General features: G+C 44.1%; 1 protein-coding gene across 7 annotated transcripts in view; it reads right to left on the bottom strand.

Annotated features, from left to right (window-relative positions):
* FRMD4A (FERM domain containing 4A) overlaps positions 1–20,493 on the bottom strand; it is a 607,160-nt gene that overhangs the window by 272,695 nt on the left and 313,972 nt on the right. The window contains exon 1 of one of the 7 annotated variants that reach the window (XM_053572747.1): positions 13,485–14,212. The exons of 5 other annotated variants lie outside the window; for them this stretch is intronic. In XM_053572747.1, coding sequence (XP_053428722.1) covers positions 13,485–13,628 — 144 coding nt within the window. In that variant the 5' untranslated portion in view covers positions 13,629–14,212. Of the gene's footprint in view, positions 1–13,484; positions 14,213–20,493 lie in introns of those variants that run through there. One more of the 7 variants, XM_053572748.1, reaches the window with a different exon arrangement.

Below are 20,493 nucleotides of genomic sequence, written 5' to 3'. Positions count from 1 at the left end.
GCTTCCAGACTGCTCCTGGTGATAACCCTAGCAGAGGGCACATTGCCTAGTGACCTCTGAATTCTGAAGTCAAACTGACTGGGTTTGAATCCTGGCTCTGCAACTTACTAGCTGTGTGATCTTGGGCAAGGGATTTAAACCTCCCTGTGACTCAGTTTCCTCATGTGTAAAATTGGACACTAAGGTGCTTCTCTCCTGTGTTGCCTTGAGGATTAAATATATGGAGTATGCGTGTATTACATTAAATAAAATCAGCTGTTATCAAGAAACTTGACCATACGCCGGGTACAGTGGCTCATGCCTGCAATCCTAGCAGTCTGGAAGGCTGAGGCAGGTGGATTGCCTGAGCTTAGGAGTTCAAGAGCAAGACCCTGTCTCTACTGAAAAAAAAAATAGAAACCGTAGGTGGGCGTTGTGGCAGGCACCTGTAGTCCTAGCTACTTGGGAGACTGAGGCAAGAGGATCATTTGAGATCAAGAGTTTGAGGGTGCTGTGAGCTATGATGCCAGGACATTCTACCCAGAGTGACAGAGTGAGAATCTGACTCAAAGAACCTGTAACATAGAGCACATACGTTAATACTGTGGTACATCATTGCTGTTCTCTAGTTACTCAACACGGCAATGTGGGGGCTCAGTTGCTCAGTTCTGGCCTCTGTGTGACCATGGGCTGCGTGGCCAAGCCTCCATTTTCTTATCCATAAAATGGGGTAATTAATCAGAGCAGCTGCCTTATAGGATGGTGGGGGAGAATTAACATATATGAAAAGCTCCTGGAACAGAACTGGATAAACACCGTTTCTTTCTTTTACTTTTAATAATTTTAGCTACTCTAAAGCAGCGTTATTTCTTTGGGTGGTTGAGATGCAGCCTTTGTAGAAGAGCCAGGGTGACACTGGAGGGAGGGAGTTTCCCCAGCGCCTTTATTCTATGAAATGGCCTAAATGTGGGGATTTTACTGGGCAGCGCTGGCTGAAATTCTCAGCCCTGAGCACTGGCCAGCAGGAGAATCCCTTGTCAGTAAAAATCCATCCTCCCTGCAGCAATGGTAATCAGACAGTGCCCATCCACATTCAAAAGCCGGGATTTTCTCCTTTTTGAAGATTTAAAATGATCAGGAGACGGGCTCAGCATCCATCATAGACCGTGCAGGGGACGGCACCTTAGACAATGGCCAAGTCACGTCCTGACAACTAAGCTGTTTTTTTTTTTTTTTTTTTTTTTTTTTGTGGGTTTACTCACTTCCTGAGCTTGGGAGGCAGACCAAATATAACATGGTCGTTAAAATGATGCCACACCATGTCCCAGATTTCTGCCCCTGAGCACAGGGAGCACTGGCACTGGCGCTGCTGGATCAGAGCCCTTCGACTTAGGGTCGCCTGCCATTTGTACCCCCAGGGTTAAGTATCAACAACACTTCTCTGCTCACACCATCCTTGGGCAGTGTCCTATGCTCTTGACTTGGCCAGGGGAGAACGCGCATTTCAGGTTCTTTGGCCCCAGACCAGGAGATGCTGTGGAAAAGCCACAGTGGGCTGCGCTAGAACAGGCAAATCCGAAAATGCTCGCCATGGGAAGCCCAACTAAAGCCGCGTGGTGGAGGAGAGACAGCCCCCGCCTTTGGATCTGAGCTCCGAAGAAGAGAGAACAGAAGGCTCCTTAGATTTCTAGGAATTGCTTACTCCGTGCCCTTCACTCTGTGACGAGTCCCCAAAAGGCACCAGCAATCCCTGCCTGGAATCTTGGGAGCAGCTCGTTTCTTTCCTGACAAACTGTCTGTCGAAAGCCTTCCCGGGATTTCCCCTGCAAACCGAAAGGAGGCTCCTGATAATCATGACACTGTAATAATAATCCTAGACTTATTTTGGAAATGGACGCTTTTCTCTTTTGAGAAGTTAAAGAATATTGTTTTGTGTCTCTACTAATCCTTTCTCGGATGAGATGACACGAAGGGATCAGGTTTCTTGAAATCTGATTCTATAGCAAGAGAGTAAATTGTAATAATGGCTTCACTTTGATTGCACGCGTACTATTCATGGGGCCTGGCTTAAGGACTTCCTCAATATTCAATGTCTTTTCCAGCCAAAGGATAACACTATGTGATGGATAGTGTTATTTACAGTTTGTGAATAGGAGATAGGCTCCTAAGGTAAATGATTTGTCCTCAGACTCACCCTCTTGGAGTTGGGACTTATACCTGTGTCACTGATTCAGGGCACATGTCCTTAACCCCGTGCTAAACTGACCCTATGGAACCAGATTATCCACCCACCTGCAATGAGATTGAATAGAAGGAAAGAGTGCCATTTCTTGGCCTGATCTGTAAAAATCTCTCAGGGGCTCTTCCTTTCTCTGTCTTCCTTTGCTGACTCAATGAAGAGGCTACTGAGATCCCAAAGGGGAGGAGCAGAGTCATGGAATTGCAAGATGACCCTGAACCATCCCACAGAAGCTGTACACCAACCCCAGCAGGTTGGACTGTATGTGAGCATGAAATAAATTTCTATGGTGTCAAGTCACTGAGATGCCCACATTATCCACCATAGAAGCTAAATTGACTTCCACTGATGTACCCTTTGATGAAAATGGATTGATGGTGCACAGTTAAAAAGTGATTGTAAGTGGACCCAAGTTCCCAACTGCGTGTTCTCTCTCAATCTGTAGGGTCTGTGGCTACAACCAGAAAATTCTCTTCTCATTTACAAAGATGAGAAAAAGACTCCCTGTATCCTGTTTCCATCCTTCAAAGGGAGTTAGCATGACATGAAACTAATCAGATTGCACAATAATCATTCATTAGAAGCCCATCTGGCACGGCGATGATCTCATACCCTTGAGAATGAAGAAAATTCCCATATGAGGCTGGCTGGTGAAGCTGCCAAAACAGACTTAGCTGGCTTTCGAGATGTCCATTTGTGGGTGACAATACTTTGAAGAGAGTGTCCAGTGGCCAGGTAGTGTGGGCCACTTTATTGTAAATGATCTAAAACACATCACGTGTATTAAATATGGCCCTATGACTGTTCAGAGATTTGTCCTCCTGTCTGCTACCGAAACTTGAGTTTGGTACCTACCATTACTCCTGTGTGTCTGCCTCCCACAGCCTCTGTCTAGTTAACTCCCACACTTAACTTAAAAATCTCTGCTCAAATACCACTTGATCAAGAACTTTCCCTGACATCTCAGGAAAGATGAAGGTCCCTCTTAGGCCATCAGGCACCATTTCCTCAAAGCACTGACCTGAAATTTCAACTTTACATGAACTTGTATAATTATTCCCTGAAGAATGTTGAGTGAGTGATTGTAAGATCGTCACCTCTTCAGAATGGGGAATCCTATCTGTTTTTGTTCACCACCCTACCTCCAGAACATAGGGCAATACCTGGCATACAGTAGGTGCTCATTAATTACTTGTGAAGTGAATGAATGTATGAATGGAAGAGTGAACGAATCTTCATTTAATTAACAGAGAAGCCAAAGCAGAGGAACTAAATACTCCATACCCGTATCCACTCGAATGGCGAGAAATACAACTTAGGATACTTGGCTTCTGAAGCTGCTGCCAGCCAAACTTCCAAACACCATTGTTGATAGAGACCACTTCACATACACTTTCACTTCTGTAGCCGACCATCACCCGGAACAAATGTCCTGGTGAAGACACTGAGATTCTTCCCTGGAGGACAACTGCTGCTAACTTCTCTGATCCTCAATGAGATACCCTTATTTATAAAATGAAGATGAGGCTCGGTGCCCATAGCTCAGTGGTTAGGGTGCCAGCCACATACACCGAGGCGGGAGGGTTTGAATCTGGCCTGGGTCTGCTAAACAACAATGACAACTGCACACACACACAAAAAAAAATAGCTGGGTATTGGGGTGGGCGCCTGTAGTCCCAGCTACTGGGAGGCTGGGGCAAGAAAATTGCTTAAGCCCAAGAGTTTGAGGTTGCTGTGAGCTGTGACGCCACGGCACTCTAAAGGCGACATACTGAGGCTCTGTCTCAAAAGTAAAAAAAAATGAAGACAATAAAACTTACCTTCCTGGGTGTGGAGAACCAAAAATAAGAAAATGTGAATATACTCTGTACATTTCCAAAAGATATACATATGTAGTTTTCTTGGTGTGAACACTTGCTTCTCAAATAATGGAATTTTGAAAAGATACTCATTGCTGAAGAATAGAAAATTTTAAGGCTGTTAAGCACACAGACTCCCCATTTAGTTAAATAATCACGTTTTCAAGGTGATGGCAGGGTGGTTAGATGCCCCATCCTCTCCGTCAGCTCCACCGCAACAGAACCTCCAAAACACACAATTTATCTCAAAAACTGCCTGTTCCCCTTCCAGCGGATTAGTTTCTCGGAGCTCTGCCTAAGCAGACCTTGAGAAACTCTCACTGCTCAAAGGCAGTTGGATATTGATCAAAAGCTCAGACTGTGAGTTGATTCCCACAATGCTTTGGCAGCAGTTGAGCACATCTCGGGGCGGGGTGGGGAGGAAGACCCCAAACGAGGTGTGGCTGATGCAGTAACTGGCAGCTAATTTGAAACCTCTGAGTATCGCTTTCTCCCTTGGAACAAAGAAAAGTGCTTTCAAGGTGAAGGGAACCATCCCCAAGGTCAGGACTCAAAAATGCTTTATGAACAAAGTAAAATCTGAACTATTACACTGTTTTGCAAATACTGTTCACATCAGGGAAAAGCAACATGAAAATTCAAGAAAGGAGAGTTTTGCTTTCAGGCCTGTTGCAAGGATATGATTTTGTATCCATGTAAGAAAGTGGTGCTCAGAAGACAGCGTGTGAAGTTCACTAGTACACCAATACAACATCCTTTATGGACAGGCACCAACAGCCTTAATGAATGGCAGAGAAAGTTAAAACAAATGTGCAGACTTAACAAAGAAATCTAATAAATTTGCTAATTGTTCTTTCTTGGTGCCAGCCTTCTCTTCCCCCAACCTCCCTTTAACCATAACACATGGTGCAGCTCATCAGAGAAAAGCCCAACTCCACACCATCTGTAGGCATTAAAGAATACAAAGGACATCGCCCTTTAAAACACACATCGCTATAACGAAATGATGAAAGGCAACAGCAAAAATAGCAAATTGAGAATCAAAGCCCAGCTTTCCACATGTGGAAACATTTGTTTGTTTGAATCATGGTATAATCCATCCGTCCCAGATTGGCTGTGTTAGTTGTTTCAGAAGATTAAAAAATGAATCACTGAAAACCCAGTCTCATTTTTTTTTTTTAGAGGGATCGCTCATCAATGGGAGAACTGACCACCGATACCAGGCCCAGGAATCACTCAGGGAGTTGATAAGGTTGCATTTTCCGAATAATTCACATTTCTAAAACCTTCTTGGTTTTGGAAGCATGTTTTGTACAAAGAAGAAAACACGTAAACTGTTCTCTGTGACTGCAGACCCTATTCCAGGTTGACAGGTGATCTTGAATATCCGCTCAATTGTGTGTTTTACAATGTGTGGGAGATTCTGTTAGAGCATGAGGTTAGAACTGGTATATAGATTTTTTTTAAAAGTACTCTCCTTAAATTCCTAACATCTGCATGTTCTCTGTATCCCCTGGTCCCTATTTCCTTCTAGAAACAGCAGTAACAGGAGAGCCACTGATGATCTTACAACCATGTGACATTCAAGTACCCACACTTGGAGGCAGCTGGTGCCCTGTGACCTCTGATACAGCTTATGTCCCCACCGCAGGGAGAGAAGAGGACACAGCTATGTGTGCTTCATAAAATAAAAAAATAAAAAACAAAGTTCACAACTCTTATGAAGGATAAAGTTTCTATAAAGAGACCAAAAGGAAAAAACGCCCCAAAAGAACCAAATGCAACCTTCCCCCCACCGCTTTCTCCTCCCCGCAACAAACTAATGATATCCAACTTGAGAAATCTAAAACAGGTTTACATGTGCCGTACATGTGTGTTTAACATCTTTGGGGCCAGAAGCAATTTACGGGAGACCGATAACTCAGATCATTCGTCTTATTTATTTTATTTTTCCTCTGGTTTGTACCACACAGCCAGGAGTGATGTGGGCTGGGAGAGAAGTAGAGAACTCATTGTGAAGCTTGAACTTCAAGGTTGCTTATTTCCTGAGGTCTCTGTCAAGTCTCTGGGATGGCTCCCAGCAATGTGTTCACAGGGCCACCTTTGCAAGACTTAAGATATTTTAATTGTTACCAGTTATGATTAATGTCTTCTTTTACTTGAACTTCCTTCTGTTAAACTTCCCTTCTCGCTCAGGGACTAGCAATAGAATGGCCTTGGACTTTTTCTTTCTTTCTTTTTTGAAAAACATTTTTTTTAAATAAAAATTGAAGTTGAGTTGGGATATGTTTAGTTTGAGAGAGAGAAAGAATATATTTATGAGGTTCAAAAACATTTCCATCTAGAGCAGCGGTTCTCAACCTATGGGTCGTGACCCACAGGAACTATATTAAAGGGCTGCAGCATTAGGAAGGTTGAAAACCACTGATCTAGAGTGAAGTTACTGTGAACTGTACCAGTCAGTGCAAGAATGGCTTCCAGAAATAGCCTTCACCCCTAAATGTTGCTCATGAAAAACTGGAGATTTTATCAAGATATAACCTATTGCTGGGCACAGTGGCTCCCGCCTGTAATCTTAGCACTTTGGGACGCCATGGCAGGTGGATAGCCTGAGCAAGAGTGAGAACCATTCTCTACTAAAAATAGAAAAAGCAAGCAAAGAACAATGCTGACGTAGTATAGTGCAGTCAATTCTATTTTCCTTAATAATTTGCCGATTGTGGCAGGAGCCTGTAGTCCCAACTACTCAGGAGGCTGAGGCAGGAGGATCAATTGAGCTTAGGAGTTTGAGATTGCGATGAGCTGTGATAATGCCATTGCACTCTAGCCTGTGTGACAGAATGAGACTGTCTCAAAAAAACAAAACTGGAGAGAAATCTTCCCAAATTCTACAATAATTCTAAAAATCTTAACAGCATTTCCAGTGGTAAGGTGTAAATCTGAAAGAAACCTCAGTAATGCAAGGACAAACTTTGATCAGGCATGCTGGAGAAAAGACAGGCTTATCTTTCCCCAAAATATGTAGGATAAAAAGGATACTAGGATGGAGCAGGCAGTTAATTATCAAACCTATGTTATTTTTCTAGATTCTGTGATGCTTCCAGTATTAACACCTTTCTTACATTTGTAACTTGTGATTTTCCTTTCACATCTAGGTTTGTATAATTTTTAATTATTTTCCCTTTAAAGCCCTCCCATGCCCAATTGTGGAAGTTTCAGGCCCTACCATTAACCCTTGTTAGGGAGAAAATGTGATAAAGGGACACTTCAGATGAATGAAAGTTTATGTTGAGAAGAGACTGGGGCTGCCCACAGAGGGGTGGCTCAGGCACAGCCATGGTTTAGGGAGCAAGATGAAAATCTGGGAGGGAGGAAGGTCTTCCTGCAGGCTTGCTTGGAGTGAAGCGCACTGCTAATGCTGAGTAACAAATAGACCTTCCTACTGCTTCGGAGCATGGTCTGAGTGAACATGGCCATTCCGTGATAAGAAAAGCCACTAACATGTTACTGAGTGCTTCATATGTGCCAACAATGGGCTCCCTGTGAACGATCTGAGTTAAACCCATGATCATCTTTTCAGGTCATTGCTAGGACCCTCATTTGTTAGGTGCTACATAACGTTTGTCCTCTATGACTGCTTCCTACCGATGTCAAGAATCATGTTTTAAGAATACAGATTGCAGGCCAGGTGCAGTGGCTCACACCTGTAATCCTAACACTCTGGGAGGCTGAGGCGGGTGGATCGCCCGAGACCAGGAGTTCAAGATCAGCCTGAGCAACAGCTAGACCCCATCTCTAAAAATAGCCAGATGTTGTGGCGGGTGCCTATAGTCTCAGCTACTCAGGAAGCTGAGACAAGAGGATAGCTTGAGCCCAAGAGTTTGAGGTTGCTATGAGCTGTGATGCCATAGGACTTTACTAAGGGTGACAAAGTGACACTCTGTCTCAAAAAAAAAAAAAAGAACAGATTGCCAGGCCTGAAATTCTTATTTGTTTCTATGGAGTGGCTTATGACACTGTAAGTACACACACACACACACACACACACACAGATGGTGCTCCTCCCCCAAATAATATATATATATACACACATTTTAAGAAAGGAAAACTATTAAAATTTTTTTTTTTTTTTTTTATTAAATCATAAGTGTATACAATGATATGATTATGGGGCATCATACACTCACTTCATAAACCATTTGACACATTTTTATCCCAGTGGTTAACATAGCCTTTCCGGCGTTATCTCAGTTACTGTGCCAAAACATTTATATTCTACATTTACCAAGTTTCGCAAATACCCCTGTAATATGCACCACAGGTGTGATCCCACCGATTCCCCTCCCTCTACCCACCCCCCCTTTCCCACTTCCCCCTATTGTTAAGTTGTAGCTGGGTTATAGCTTTCATGTGAGAGTCCCAAATTAGTTTCATAGTAGGGCTGTGTACATTGGGTATTTTTTCTTCCATTCTTGGGATACTTTACTAAGAAGAATATGTTCCAGCTCCATCCATGTAAACATGAAAGAGGTAAAGTCTCCATCTTTCTTTAAGGCTGCATAGTATTCCATGGTATACATATACCACAATTTATTAATCCATTCGTGGATCGATGGGCACTTCGGCTTTTTCCATGACTTAGCAATTATGAATTGGGCTGCAATAAACATTCTGGTACAAATATCTTTGTTATGTTGTGATTTTTGGTCTTCTGGGTATATGCCCAGCAGAGGAATTACAGGATTGAATGGCAGATCTATTTTTAGATCTCTGAGTGTTCTCCATATATCCCTCCAAAAGGAATGTATTAATTTGCATTCCCACCAGCAGTGCAGAAGTGTTCCCTTTTCTCCGCATCCACGCCAACATCTCTGGTCTTGAGATTTTGTGATATAGGCTAGTCTCACTGGAGTTAGATGATATCTCAAAGTAGTTTTGATTTGCATTTCTCTGATGATTAAAGATGATGAGCATTTTTTCATATGTCTGAAGGCCGTGCGCCTGTCTTCTTCAGAGAAGTTTCTCTTCAAATCCCTTGCCCAGCCTGCGATGGGATCCCTTGTTTTTTTTCTTGCTGATGCGTTTGAGTTCTCTGTGGATTCTGGTTATTAAACCTTTGTCAGAGTTATACCCTGCAAATATCTTCTCCCATTCTGAGGGCTGTCTGCTTGCTCTGCTTACTGTGTTCTTAGCTGTGCAGAAGCTTTTTAGTTTGATCAAGTCCCAGTAGTGTATTTTTGAAGCTGCTTCAATTGCCCGGGGGGTTCTCCTCATGAAATACTCACCCAGACCAATTTCTTCAAGGGTTTTCCCTGCATTCTCCTCTAGTATTTTTATAGTTTCATGTCTTAAGTTTAAATCTTTAATCCAATGAGAGTCTATCTTAGTTAATGGTGAAAGGTGTGGGTCCAATTTCAGTCTTCTGCAGGTTGCCAGCCAGTTCACCCAGCACCATTTGTTAAATAGGGAATCTTTTCCCCACTGAATGTTTTTAATTGGCTTGTCAAAAATCAAATAGCGGTAAGTAGCTGGATTCATCTCTTGGTTCTCTATTCTATTCCAGATATCTACTTCTCTGTTTTTGTGCCAATACCATGCTGTTTTGATCACTATCGATTTGTAGTAAAGTCTGAGGTCTGGTAGTGTGATTCCTCCTGTTTTGTTTTTATTTCTGAGTAATGTCTTGGCTATTCGAGGTTTTTTCTGATTCCATATAAAACGAAGTAATGTTTTTTCAAGATCTTTAAAATATGACAGTGGAGCTTTAATAGGGAGTGCGTTGAAAGTATATATTGCTTTGGGTAGTATGGACATTTTGATAATGTTGATTCTTCCTAGCCATGAGCATGGTATGTTTTTCCATTTGTTAACATTTTCAGCTATTTCTTTTCTTAGAGTTTCATAGTTCTCTTTATAGAGATCTTTCACGTCTTTTGTTAGGTAAATTCCCAAATATTTCATCTTCTTTGGCACTACTGTGAATGGGATAGAGTCCTTAACTGCTTTTTCAATTTGACTGTTGTTGGTGTATATAAAGGCTACCGATTTATGAATGTTGATTTTGTAACCTGAGACGCTGCTGTATTCCTTGATCACTTCTAGGAGTTTTGTAGTAGAGTCCCTAGTGGAAAACTATTAAAATTTTAATGCTCAATATACACTGATAACAAAAGATGAATACAAGTCACGTTGAGCACCTCTTGTAAATTGCAGAAGTCAAAAGTGACTTGAATATTACAAATTTAATGCAGATTTTTCCTTTCTTAAAATGTGCATACACTTTTTGTCACCCTTTGTATGTATATATACGTATACATCCATCCAAGGCACTATAACAAACTGTTAAACAGAGAGAGGTGGTCAACAAAAGGAACAAGGCCTCCTGCCCTGATACGCACATGTCCAATCTATGAAAATTAGGTCAACTTAAGGAGGTGATGAGTGCAGGGAGGCGGTCAGCTATGGAAGTCCTACTGTATACACACATGTATTTTTAAGTGGCCCCGCACTGGTTCTGATGCTACTTATTTGGGCTTTTGTAAGCATCCATGTACTACTTGATGGTTGAATGAGACCCTTCAGCCGGCGGCTCGAGCTGGTCTACACACTAGGATCAGTGAGAAAGTTTGAGAACATCCTAGCACTCAAGCCCAGGATCAATTACATCAGAATCTCTGGGACTTGAGGCCTGGACGTGGTGGGAGTTTTTCAAAGATTCCCAGATGAATTCGTCCAGAGATAGACAGCCATCCCCTTAGCCAGTGGAAAAACTGTAAACCACAAAAGCATTGCTTCCACAAAGTAAGTAAACCATGTCCATCAATCACCATATCACTAACAAAAAAAGGCCTGCTCAGATTTTTCCCAAGATGACAAAATGGTAAGAATACAGTGTATTAAACAACACTTGACATCTGTGTAGTTTTCAGTATTTGCAACACACCTTCACATATGTCCCTTATTTAATCCCTACAAAGCTATGATGCTGTTACCTCCACTTCATAAGAGAGAAAGCAAGCAAAGGCCAGGAGAGACGGTTGGTAAAGTGTCCCTGGAGCCAAGTTACCTACTCTCTGCACTTTTCTCATAGCTTCTATTTGTTGAAATGCAGTTATTTGTGAGCTTGACTCTTCCCCAGGAGGCCACGAGCAGTTGGAGACAAGCCAGAATGTCATTAGAAGTACCTTTAGGCTGCCCTGCTTGCCAGGAGAAATGAGGGCTGGGCGCAGGTAACTGCTCCCCACGAGCCGCTAAGTCTTGTCTGGAACCCATTCAGACCACCCCGGGCCAGTGCAGCTGTTTTCTGCTTTTGATTTCCCCACCTACCTCCAGCCCTTTTGGCTGGCTCTGCAGGCTGCTAATGGGCCCGATAGTTAACGAAGCCTCCCAGGTTGGTGAACCAGCTTGGACTTGCTATCCTGACTCTCAGTGACTATTTTCAGACGCACCTGTGGGAATTACCTGTGGGCTGCAAGGATTAGAGGTATTTCTGCCCCCATGGGCTGACTGGCTTGGCCGGACCAGTGCCTAACCGTGGACAGGCCCGAGGAGTGATTAGCCTTTGATTGTCCCCAACAGAGCCAGGCACTCTGTGGCTGCACACTAGGGGTCTACAGAATGGAACTGAGTTGTGGTTGGGCAGAAGTACATTTTTTTCCAGGCCTTGTGGCTAATCAATCAATGTTTTCTGTAGTATCCTCACAATGTTAAAGGAAGTCCAGATAATAACAACAACAACAAAACCCTTGACGTTGGACTAGCCCATTCTGCTAACTTGATTCACAAGCCCAGCTTTCATATAGCTTGATGAGATGTGAGAAAAAAATCAAAAGAGGGATGAAAAGAAAATAGAGGCAAGAAGCCAGGGCCCCAAGCTTGTTCCTAATTGCTGGGAAGGCGGAATTATCTCGGCTGAGTAATTAGCCCCAAATACCGAGCTGGGGGACATTTGACTTTAACCCAAAGTTTCAGTAAAGCTTCACATGCACAGACCAACCACATTACGGCTTGAATCCCCAGCTGGGAAACTTCTCCTCTCCCCCCCACAAGAATTCTTTCATATTCACAACTTGTCATAGGAAAGCTGTGTACATTTGGTGGATGATTGTCAAATTCGGGAGGATTCCTCTCAAGTTCCTTTTATATAAGATGTATGACAGACACGCTTCTGTTCATAGTGAGACTTTAGGTACTAAAGTTTTTGTGCCCTTCCAGCACAAAAATTTTGGAAAAATCTCATCTCTAGAAGCCTTGTGAAGGCAGATGAAGAGCAGATACAGAGACCCCAGGGGCTGTGCCTGCCTGAGAAAGTGACTACACTCCCGGGCAAGGGGCTCTCCTTCCTTCTGTGTCCAGACCGTCCAGGAGGAGGGGTGCAGAACGGGTAGCTGTGGGGTCCAGAGGTGTTGAGCCGCTGTGGTTCATTAAGGGATTATATGTCACCAAATCATGACCAAAAATACAGAGACCACTTGGTTCCAAACAGCGTGGTGAGCCAGCTGCAGAGAGAGGGCCAAAGCCGCTCTAGTTGACTTCATGAAATAAACCAGGTTACAAAAAACAGTCAGCTGAGGAAGAACGAGCGCCTCCCCCTTCCAGAGCCAGGGAAGGAAGTTTTCCCCACTTGCTACTTGGCCTCCTGCCCACCATGCCCCATCGGCCTGGCTCTGGGCTAGGCTGGGCTGGGGCTGTCAGAGCTGCAGGCTCTGTGACCAGAAGGGACAGGGCTGATGCCACCAATCTGGGCTGCTGGTGCCCAAGGATGCCCTTGTCTCCCTTTGTGAAGAGCTCTGCACTCCTAGCCATAGCAATGCTACTTTCCTGCAGAAAACTTCTGTTTTTTTCAGCTTTGGGCAGTGATATGTGCGTCTGAACTGAGAGCTACTGTGCCAGGGAGAGGAAGGTGAGGATGAAAACGAGACTCAGTATTTCTGCTAGGGTCTGTCCCCCACAACTCTCCTTACCAGCTTGTCACACCCCCAACACACACACACCTACCCACACTTTGAGACATCATCCCTGGTGAGAGGACCATGAACTTGTGCAAAGAGCATCCTTTGTCTTGCTAGCCAGAAAAACTTTAGTTTAAATCAGAAAGCTCTGCCATTTACTTGCTGGGTGACTTTGAACACCCGACATCCCTCTCTGAGTTTTAATAACCTCCTCTCAAAATGGTGGCATGCACACTCTTTGCCAGGGTGGCTTTGAACACAGAATTAGGGTGTGTCTATGGCGTGCTTTCCTCAGTGCCCGGCATCTAGAGCAGGATGCCCCAAGCATGCTGACCCGCTCTTTGCTTAATGGAACACATTGCAGACTTCTGAATGCATATGACAACATTCATCTCCCCACCACTGGCGCTGTTTTCCCACACTGCAGAGAAATATAAAAGGAGTTTCCAGTCCCACCTGGTAGACGGCCCTGGAGATGCAGCATGGTTTCAACATCAGCTGTGGGACCCGAAGGTCCCCACCTCGGCAGGCCCTCAGTGACCGGCAGGACAGGTCCCAGCTCCATGGCAGATCCTCAAAGCCAAGCAGCCCGGTGGCCATGCCAGCTCCAGGCCCTGCCAGCGCCCCTCTGGTCTCAGGCCCCACACCCAGGGCTGTGTCCTTTTAGTGACACACAGTTCCAATGTCAGGAAGATTTAAACAGGCCAGGAAAAAAATGCAGTCAAAATAACTCTGTTTCCTTTGGCTCTGCCCGCCTTACCTACCCTCGCCACCACCCTCGCTAACTTTCAGCGACTTTTCCCTCGAGGATTACTAAAAGGCTCCTGTATCCAAGTGTTTTCTCCAGGTCTCTGGAGACTCACCAAGGCTAAGGTGAAAATAAACCTCACTGTGAAGATAACAGCACATTCCCAACTCTCGGTGGACTGGCGTATGGGCCGAGGCGGCCCTGGGGGCAGGTCAGGACAGAATTCGGGCAGGAGAGCAAAGTCAGAGACATTCTGAGCTGTCCCGGTGCCAGGATCCCCTCTGGGGTGAGCAAGCAGAGAGGACTGAGCGGCAGCCTCCACCGCCAACATTCCCAAGACATTCTATGTATTTTCTTAACTCTTTAAAACTTGGGAGAACCCTAGACTTTCCACATGGCGAAGCAGAGTCCAATTTTGTACCAGCACTGGAGAAATTGCTATTTCTGTGGGCGCTTTGCACAAAGCTAGGCATTTTCTTTGGAGACATCCCAAATTTAGGTTAGGATTAAAACAGCTGTTCAAAACAAAACACAAACCCCCAAACTCTTATCTGATAGATTTAACATTAACATTCAGGATTTTGGAGGAAACATCAACCTACGCCAGTTTTCCCAGGGGCGAGTTATTTCCTACCAAAGCTCTTGCTACTTTACTGTGAGTTGGACAAGCTACAGGTGGAACAGGACCCAAAGACAGACATTCAGTTAAATATGTTGTTACTATTTGAGATTTCAGCTAGGTCACGATTACTGATTATTTTTAACCGTCTTTCAAAAATGCATCTGTATCCTAATTCAATAGGTTATATTTTCATATACCATAAAAATAAATGATAGATTATCAAAAGATGTGCTTCCCAAACTGGAACCTCTCAACTATACACTTCAGACAAAGGATACATTTAATTTTTTTTTAAATTTTATTTATTTTTTTGAGAACAGACACTTACTCCATTGCCATGGGTAGAGTGCTGTGGTGTCATAGCTCACAACAACCACAAACTCTTAGGCTCAAGTGATTCTCTTGCCTCAGCCCCCCAGGTAGCTGGTATTATAGGCCCCCGACACAATGCCTGGCTAGCTTTTCTATTTTTAGTAGAGGCGGGGTCTTGCTCTTGCTTAGGCTGGTCTCAAACTCCTGAGCTCAGGCAATCTACCTGCCTCGGCCTCCCAGAGTGCTGAGATTATAGGCATGAGCCCCTGCATCCTGCCTATAATCTTAATATCATTTTGGCTTCATGGGCCTGAATGACCACATAGTTACTGAGGCACATTCACTTTTTGCATTCTGTTTATTTATTATCTGTTTCTTCAACCCTAACCTTTAACAGCCTCAGAAAAGTAGTAAGGCATAATCTACTAACCTACTGGAGTGTTCTGGAATCAGATATAACCTGAATTTGAATTTGGCTATACCACTTCCTGTGTGATCTTGGACAAATTAAATAATGCCTCTCATTTATTTTTCTGGCCAGATGGAAATACTACCTACCTCAGAGCCAGAGGAAGGAGAGAGGGAAGGTGGGAGAGAGGGAAAGAGGGAAGGAAGAGAGAAAGGAGAGAGAAAAAGAAACAGTAAATTGAAAAGCAAATCACATGCAGAAAATGATGGCTCCATCATGAACATTAGCTAACTGCCTCGGTATTTTCAAGAAAAAACAATCGCAAGATCTATCATAGTTATCTGCTGTATGTGTGACCTGAACTAATGCCCTCCAGCCTCTGGGGATTTTTGGCTGTCACTCAGGCTCTTATTCAAAGCACGCAATTACGGAATACATAGGGACAGTTCTAAAGACATTGTTTTGCTGTGATTAAATAAAGTGATTTTAAAAATTAAAAAAACTAAAATATGTATTTAGCTTACGGTCTGGGACTCTTTTAAGTATAAAGGTACTGTAACAACCTTTGGAAAAATACTCCTGAATACTCAGCAGGACCTTCACACACTGTGCTGAAACCTCTCCCACTTGGGGGACGAGCACCATCCTCCACGGAGGCTTGTTCTGAGTCTGAGCCTGGTGACATGGAAGCTCCGGTGGCAGGGACTGGCTGAGCCTGGCAAGGCTGGAGGATGCTGTCTGACCTCCCCAGCCCCATCTCTTCAGTTGCCTCTCTGATGCTGCTAGTTCCCAGCGTCACAGGGCAGCTGCCCAGATGGCCTCGGAGAGGCTGTGCACGCAGACGGCACAGCTGCCACTGATCGCCATTGCCTTGCTTTTGAAAGGGATTTGGAAACCTCAGAGCACATCAATACAGTTGTGTGCGTCCTGAATGAATGCGTGTCGGCGCGTCTGAGTATGCCTGAATATACGCGTGTGTCTAAGGGTCTCTATATGTCATTTTAATGTCTACGCGTGTGTGTCTTGAGCCTCCATGCGGGGTGTCTCCTCTGCGTATGTCTTTGTGAGTCTCTATTTGTGGGTCTCCATTCATGCCTCTACTGTGGGTGTCTGTGTGTCTGCCTGTGCGTATGTCTCCTCTGTACACACGAGTACAGGTGCGTGAACCTTCACCTCACAGAGGAAGCGTCCCCACACAGAGGGGCACGGAGGCCTGGCCCTCCCCAGGAATGCTGGAGCAGGACACCAGGGCTCCCCCAGCAAAAAAATGACCTGGGTTTGTCCTACTGACTCCCACCTCCTTTTAATCCCTTTCTTTCCTTTCTTTGAAAATAACAGAAAATAGGAGTTTTCTAGGCAGTTCACTGCTTAGATAGTTGATCACTAAGGTTAAAAAGTAATGAATCCTATGTACTCAATCTTGATATGAGGACAATTAAGGTTATGGGGGGGGAGCAGAAAGAGGGATGGAGGGAGGGGGGTGGGGCCTTAGTGTGTTTCACACTTTATGGGGGCAAGACATGATTGCAAGAGGGACTTTACCTAACAATTGCAATCAGTGTAACTGCCTTATTGTACCCTCAATGAATCCCCAACAATAAAAAAAAGAAAAAAAAAGGAAAAAAAAAAAAAAGAAAAAAAGTAAAAAACAATTCATTCAAAAAATAAATAAAAATAATATATATATAAAAAAAAAAGTAATGGATCAGGACAGAGGGACGCCATGGCGAGGAGCATTTGAGGCAATAGGAAGACGTCATCAGGCTGATCACCACCTCTCTTCCTTCTGCTAGGCTTTGTCGGCTGGCTAATACCTCAGGGGAAGGGAGTCAAAAGCATGAGTAGGTTGGCCAAGTTGGCCTAGCTGCCGGGCAGGCCCCAGGGACGCATCCAAAGTAGACGGGTCTCCACGTCTGGGAAGGGCACTGAGGCTGGGAGACCTGACTCAGAGGCTGACGTGGGAAGCAGGCAGGTGGTGCTGGAGCCAGGAGTTACCACAGAGGACAGGGCAAAACCTTGCCTGGCTCGTGGGACAACGCAGGCACTGGCCTGTGCTCCGGCCCCCATGCAGCTGGTACCATCTCCGCTAGGCCCTCATTCACTGGTTTTGTAAAGATAGAGAAATTTTTAGTAAAGCAATAGATGCTGTTGCCTGACTCCGGGAATGTCTTAAAACATCATTACTACCTTGAAAAAGACTTGGAAAAACTGAGTTGAACGTAATGTGCAGCTGAATTATGAACAAAACGTGCAAATACATAAATACACAGGAATCAGCACGCATGCAGAGAAGTATAGAAGACACATACTCAGCTTGGTGCCTGTAGCTCAGTGGCTAGGGTGCCAGCCACATACACCGGAGCTGGTGGGTTCAAATCCAGCCTGGGCCTGCCAAACAATGACAACTACAATAACAACAAAAAAAGCTGGGTGTCATGGCAGCCACCTGTAGTCCCAGCTACTTGGGAGGGTGAGGCGAGAGAATCGCTTAAGCCCAAGAGTTTGAAGTTGCTGTGAGCTGTGACGCCACAGCGCTCTACCGAGGATGACAAAGTGAGACTCTGTCTCAAAAAACCAAACCTAGACCTCCCATTCGATCCCGCAATCCCATTACTGGGCATCTACCCAGAAGGAAAGAAATCCTTTTATCATAAGGACACTTGTACTAGACTGTTTATTGCAGCTCAATTTACAATCGCCAAAATGTGGCAACAGCCTAAATGCCCACCAACCCAGGAATGGATTAACAAGCTGTGGTATATGTATACCATGGAATACTATTCAGCCATTAAAAAAAATGGAGACTTTACATCCTTCGTATTAACCTGGATGGAAGTGGAAGACATTATTCTTAGTAAAGCATCACATGAATGGAGAAGCATGAATCCTATGTACTCAATTTTGATATGAGGACAATTAATGACAATTAAGGTCATGGGGGGGAAGCAGAAAGAGGGATGGAGGGAGGGGGTGGGGCCTTAGTGTGTGTCACACTTTATGGGGGCAAGACATGATTGCAAGAGGGACTTTACCTAACAATTGTAATCAGTGTAACTGGCTTATTGTACCCTCAATGAATCCCCAACAATAAAAAAAAAAAAAAAAAAACCAAACAAAGAAATATACTCAGAGGTGCAGTCTACTGTAACCCCATCTAATCATTCCACGAGTATTTGCTGCTATTTGAGATCATTCTATTCTAAGAGTGGCTGAAGAACCTGCTGGTGAAAATCAAATAGTGTTTGTACAAAGATTGTTTCTGGTTGTAAAGAGCACTCTCTCTGATATCAAAGCCCAGTCCATTTGCAGCCCAATAGCAAGAAACTTGAATGAAGACCCTCACGTAAGAGCTACTCTCTTGGAAGAAACAAAGATCAGTAGATGCTGAGCAGTGATAGAAAAATAAATCGACCAGAATGAGGGGGGAAGGCAGGGGTGTGCGGAGACATGCCCATCAACCATGCGTCCAGGTTTTGAGGAAAGCAGACGTCTGGGTTTCATGTACTATTAACCGATAGCCTTCACGTTTGCATCACATAAGGACTTTTTCAGCTTCAGATTAGCTACTAATCCGTGTTTTAATTTCGCATTCCTCTTCTGCCTTCCAGCACAGGACTCAAACCGAGGTTTAAATTCATTGCACATTCCTTTCTCTCCATCCACTGAACACTGTTGTTGGGAAATCTCCACATGTAATCGAAAAGCCTGGTGGGGTCAGAGTTTGAAGCTTTGTTCTCTAAATGAAGGTGGTCTATGACTGTCGATGGCTTTTTTTAATTGTTATTAAATCATAGCTGTGTACATTAATGCAATCATGTGATACAATGTGCTGGTTTTATATGCAATTTGAAGTATTTTCATCAAACTGGTTAACATAGCCTTCTTGGCATTTTCTTAGTTATTGTGTTAAGACATTTATATTTGTCAAGGCTCTTAATAAAAACCTCAACTCACCTTACTGAGGTGTGATTTATATGCCACTTACTTCAGCCATTTAACATGCACAATTGTTTTGTGGTCTATTCATAAGATAGGGCAACCATCCCCACAATCCAATTTTAGGATCTTTTCATCCCCCCCAAAAGAAAGCCCACACCCATTAGTGGTTACCATCACTCCTGATGCCTGCTCACCTCCTACTCCAGCCACGGGCAACCCCAAACCTTTCTGTTTCTGGATCTGCCTGCTTGGGACATTTCACATTCATGTGGCCTCTGTGCCTGGCTTCCGTCACTTAGAATAAAGTTAAGGTCCATCCATGTCATGGCTTATGTCCGTACATTTTTCTTCTCCTTGCTGAATAATATTTTATCATGTGGACAGACCATGCTTTGTCGATCCATTCATCAGTTGGTGGACACAGATTGTTTTTACTTCTCGGCTATTATGAATAAAGCTTCCTGAACATTTGTGTATACATTTTTTGTGTATATATAGTTTTTGTGTCTCCTGGATATAGGTAACACTGAAGAGGGGAACTGCTGGGTCAGATGGAAACTCTATGAAGATGGACGATGAAGTTGGCAAACTCATCCTAGGAAAGGTACCACATACCTGACTGCTGCATATCACAATGGTCACCAAATGGCCAAGGGGAGTACCTCAAAGGTGACCATGGTGACATTCAGCAGTGAGGTATGTAGCACTTTTTCCAGGATGAGTACATGAACTTAATTGTCCAACTTTATGTGTTGAACCTTCTGAGGAGCTGCCAGGCTGTTTCCAAAGCAGCACCATGGTATCTTCCCTCTAGGGTATCAGGGTTCTGATTTCCCCATACATTGGTCATACTGTTTGGTATGACCAATCCTAGTGAGAGTGAAGGGTAGGGTTCCTGTTTTCCTAGTTGGAATCTATGTCATGGCCTTTGGGTAGGGTGGAGAGAGGGCTGCTTTAGAGGGCTGGACTTCTGTCTCTTTGTTTTAGCCCCAGCACGCTGTAGCACAAGGGCAAGGGGAAACTGAGGCTGGCGTGTGGGAAGAGCCCAGCATTTCCCCTCCTCCCCACCTCCTTCTGTTCCCAACACTCTCGTACCCACCATCTATGGCAAAAAATTCCAAACACTTTTGGAAGTTACTATTCATCTGTCACTTCCTAACCCCAGTTCCAACTCTCTGGGAAAAGGATGTTTAGAAACAGCACTGGTCTGGTTATGTGAGCAGGCAATGTACAAAGCTCAAACCCAAAGAGGTTTTTTATTTTTCTTTTAAAATCCAGAGGCATTTCAGGACTGCTCATAACACATTTAATCCCATATTTGGGTCTGGAAAATGTCCCAGCCCTGACAAAGAGTCATCACTGCCTCATCATTTCCCAACCTGAGACCCCAGAAGACCCATTTATATAAATGCCCGGGAACTTACTATGTTCGTTT

The sequence above is a fragment of the Nycticebus coucang genome, chromosome 20, assembly GCF_027406575.1.
Source record: "Nycticebus coucang isolate mNycCou1 chromosome 20, mNycCou1.pri, whole genome shotgun sequence".
Taxonomy (NCBI): domain Eukaryota; kingdom Metazoa; phylum Chordata; class Mammalia; order Primates; family Lorisidae; genus Nycticebus; species Nycticebus coucang.
Note: the sequence above shows the minus strand (reverse complement) of the source record. Positions and strands in the feature narration are given on the sequence as shown.